The sequence below is a fragment of the Notothenia coriiceps genome, unplaced genomic scaffold (genome assembly GCF_000735185.1).
Source record: "Notothenia coriiceps isolate Sejong01 unplaced genomic scaffold, NC01 NC01_scaffold00010066, whole genome shotgun sequence".
Lineage (NCBI taxonomy): Eukaryota > Metazoa > Chordata > Actinopteri > Perciformes > Nototheniidae > Notothenia > Notothenia coriiceps.
In genome coordinates, this window is record NW_011342767.1 from 870 (window position 1) to 2,909 (window position 2,040).

Consider the following 2,040-nt stretch of genomic DNA (forward strand, 5'->3'; position numbering starts at 1 on the left):
CAGAGTGCTCTGGTCCTGCACTGCTCCTGACATTTATCATTATGGGAGGCTGTGGCTCAGTGGGTTAGTGCGCTGATCTTGACTGCAGTCAGCATGTCGTTGTGTCCCTGGGCAAGACACTTCGCCCCAAATTGCTCCTGTGGGGATTGCCCACAGTACCGAATGTATGTAAGTCGCTTTGGATAAAAGCTTCTAACAAGTGACATGTAATGTAATGGATATATGAAATAAAAACATTGTGACATTAAGTCTGTAAGTCTGTTGTAATGTATATTTGATGGGGTGTTCTCTCTTTCAGAGCGTCTCCCTGTCTTTCTACGGTCCCCTGGTTGAACAGAGAGCGATGGCCGGTCCAGAGCTCCTGCTGGACTCCAGCATTCGGATGTGGGTCGTCCTGCCCATCGTCTTCATCACCTTCTTCGTGGGGATCATCCGTCACTACGTCACGCAGCTGCTGCACAGCGACAAGAAGATCGACCTGGAGCAGGTGTCTGACAGGTGAGGGATCTTTTTAATTAAAATAATTACCAAGAGTAAACAGATAAAGTGTTTAATAGACAGTCAAGTTGTCATACATGATTATACAAAAAACGATATTGCCATCAATTACTATGTGTTTGCTTAATTAAGGTGTGTATGTTCCCTATATGTCTATATGAGAATAATAAGAATAGTCCGAAAGTTTCATAACAACAACAAAAAGGTTGTATTGTAATTCAAAAGTGTTATAGCAGTCATACAGAAGTGTAGTTCGTTTGGCAGCAACAAGTCAGTGACTTTGGAGTTATAATAAACTACATTTTTCGAATGTTTGTATTGATGCTTGAGAATTTGCTCGTCGACTAATCTGTATTTTTGTTTGTGTTTGTGTTCAGCCAGGTGCTCCTGCGCAGCCGCGTCCTCAGAGAAAATGGAAAGTATATTCCCAAACAGGTAAGCACACAATCACTAGGAATCAGGAATTTGAAAATCATATACATTTAGTGCTAATGCTGTCTTTACTACTTGTAACGGTAATCGTATTGTAATATTTCTTTGAAAAGTTAAAACGCCACTTAGAAACTCTACAATTTCTCTGTTAGGTTTATGAATGAAATGTAGACCCAAATACGACAGCGTCATTTTGAGCTGTATGATAGACGGTAAACTTGATGTACTATAATAGTTTTTCTTTTATTAGTTACTACTTTCCATATTTTTGAGGTTTGTACTCATGTTTTGTCTTTCTTATTTTGTTGGGATTAAAACACATATCTGGCAGTTTAAAAAATACCTTTTTAAAGTTCTTTATTACGTTTTTAAAGAATCTCTTTAAAGTTATATAGGTTGGAATACATCGAAAGGCTCTGATCTGTTGTGTGTAAACATGTTTCTCTGCTGCAGTCTTTCGCCATGAGGAAACATTACTTCAACGACGCAGAGACCGGCTTCTTCAAGAAGGTCAAGAGGAAGGTCGTCCCCAAAAACCCCATGACAGGTGTGTGTGTGGGGGAGTTTATTTTCAGTGTGTTAATATATTCTTTTCATTTCTGTTTTCCCGATCTTAAAAAAGGAAGCTGTTTTGGATTTGAGGCTTTCGCTAAGGCAGTTTCTTTGTTTTGTATTAATTCACATGAGCACTTCAGTAACATTATCTAAATGTAGTTTTTCTCTATTATATCATTTTTTAACTCAATGGAATAAATGTGTGTGTATTTGTTTTTAGACACCAGCATGCTGACAGACATGATGAAGGGGAACCTGACCAACGTGCTGCCCATGATCGTGATCGGGGGCTGGATCAACTGGGCCTTCTCTGGGTTCGTCATAAGTGAGTTCTCCAGCTGTTAGCCATCAACCTTTTAACACCATTACACACTGGTTAGCTTTTTAACCCTTTTTTATTAAAGATACAACTATTTTGATTCACATTTTCAAAGCTTATTTAAAAAGAAAAAGTCAGACTGTTTAAAAGGTTTTGAGTTTTTAAGAAAACACTAGAGATGCTCCGATCGCCAAATTTGGGGCCGGTCCGTCACAGCGGGTGGAGCTGCAGGATTT

The 2,040-nt window shown here is 39.1% G+C and overlaps 1 protein-coding gene across 1 annotated transcript; it reads left to right on the plus strand.

The window, feature by feature from the left end:
* Positions 1 to 303: 303 nt before the first annotated feature.
* Positions 304 to 1,830, plus strand: LOC104945835 (ER membrane protein complex subunit 3-like). Its single transcript, XM_010771559.1, has 4 exons — positions 304 to 498; positions 876 to 933; positions 1,384 to 1,477; positions 1,706 to 1,830. The coding sequence occupies exons 1-4, from the start codon at positions 344 to 346 to the stop codon at positions 1,828 to 1,830; spliced, it is 432 nt and encodes a 143-aa protein (XP_010769861.1). The 5' UTR covers positions 304 to 343.
* Positions 1,831 to 2,040: the final 210 nt, after the last annotated feature.

Bases quoted from the DNA above. Each gene is read 5' to 3' on its own strand.
- LOC104945835 (XM_010771559.1), top strand. From the start codon at position 344: ATGGCCGGTCCAGAGCTCCTGCTGGACTCCAGCATTCGGATGTGGGTC. The intron at 934-1,383 runs GTAAGCACACAA...TCTCTGCTGCAG, and splicing joins GAAAGTATATTCCCAAACAG to TCTTTCGCCATGAGGAAACA. The intron at 1,478-1,705 runs GTGTGTGTGTGG...ATTTGTTTTTAG, and splicing joins CCCCAAAAACCCCATGACAG to ACACCAGCATGCTGACAGAC.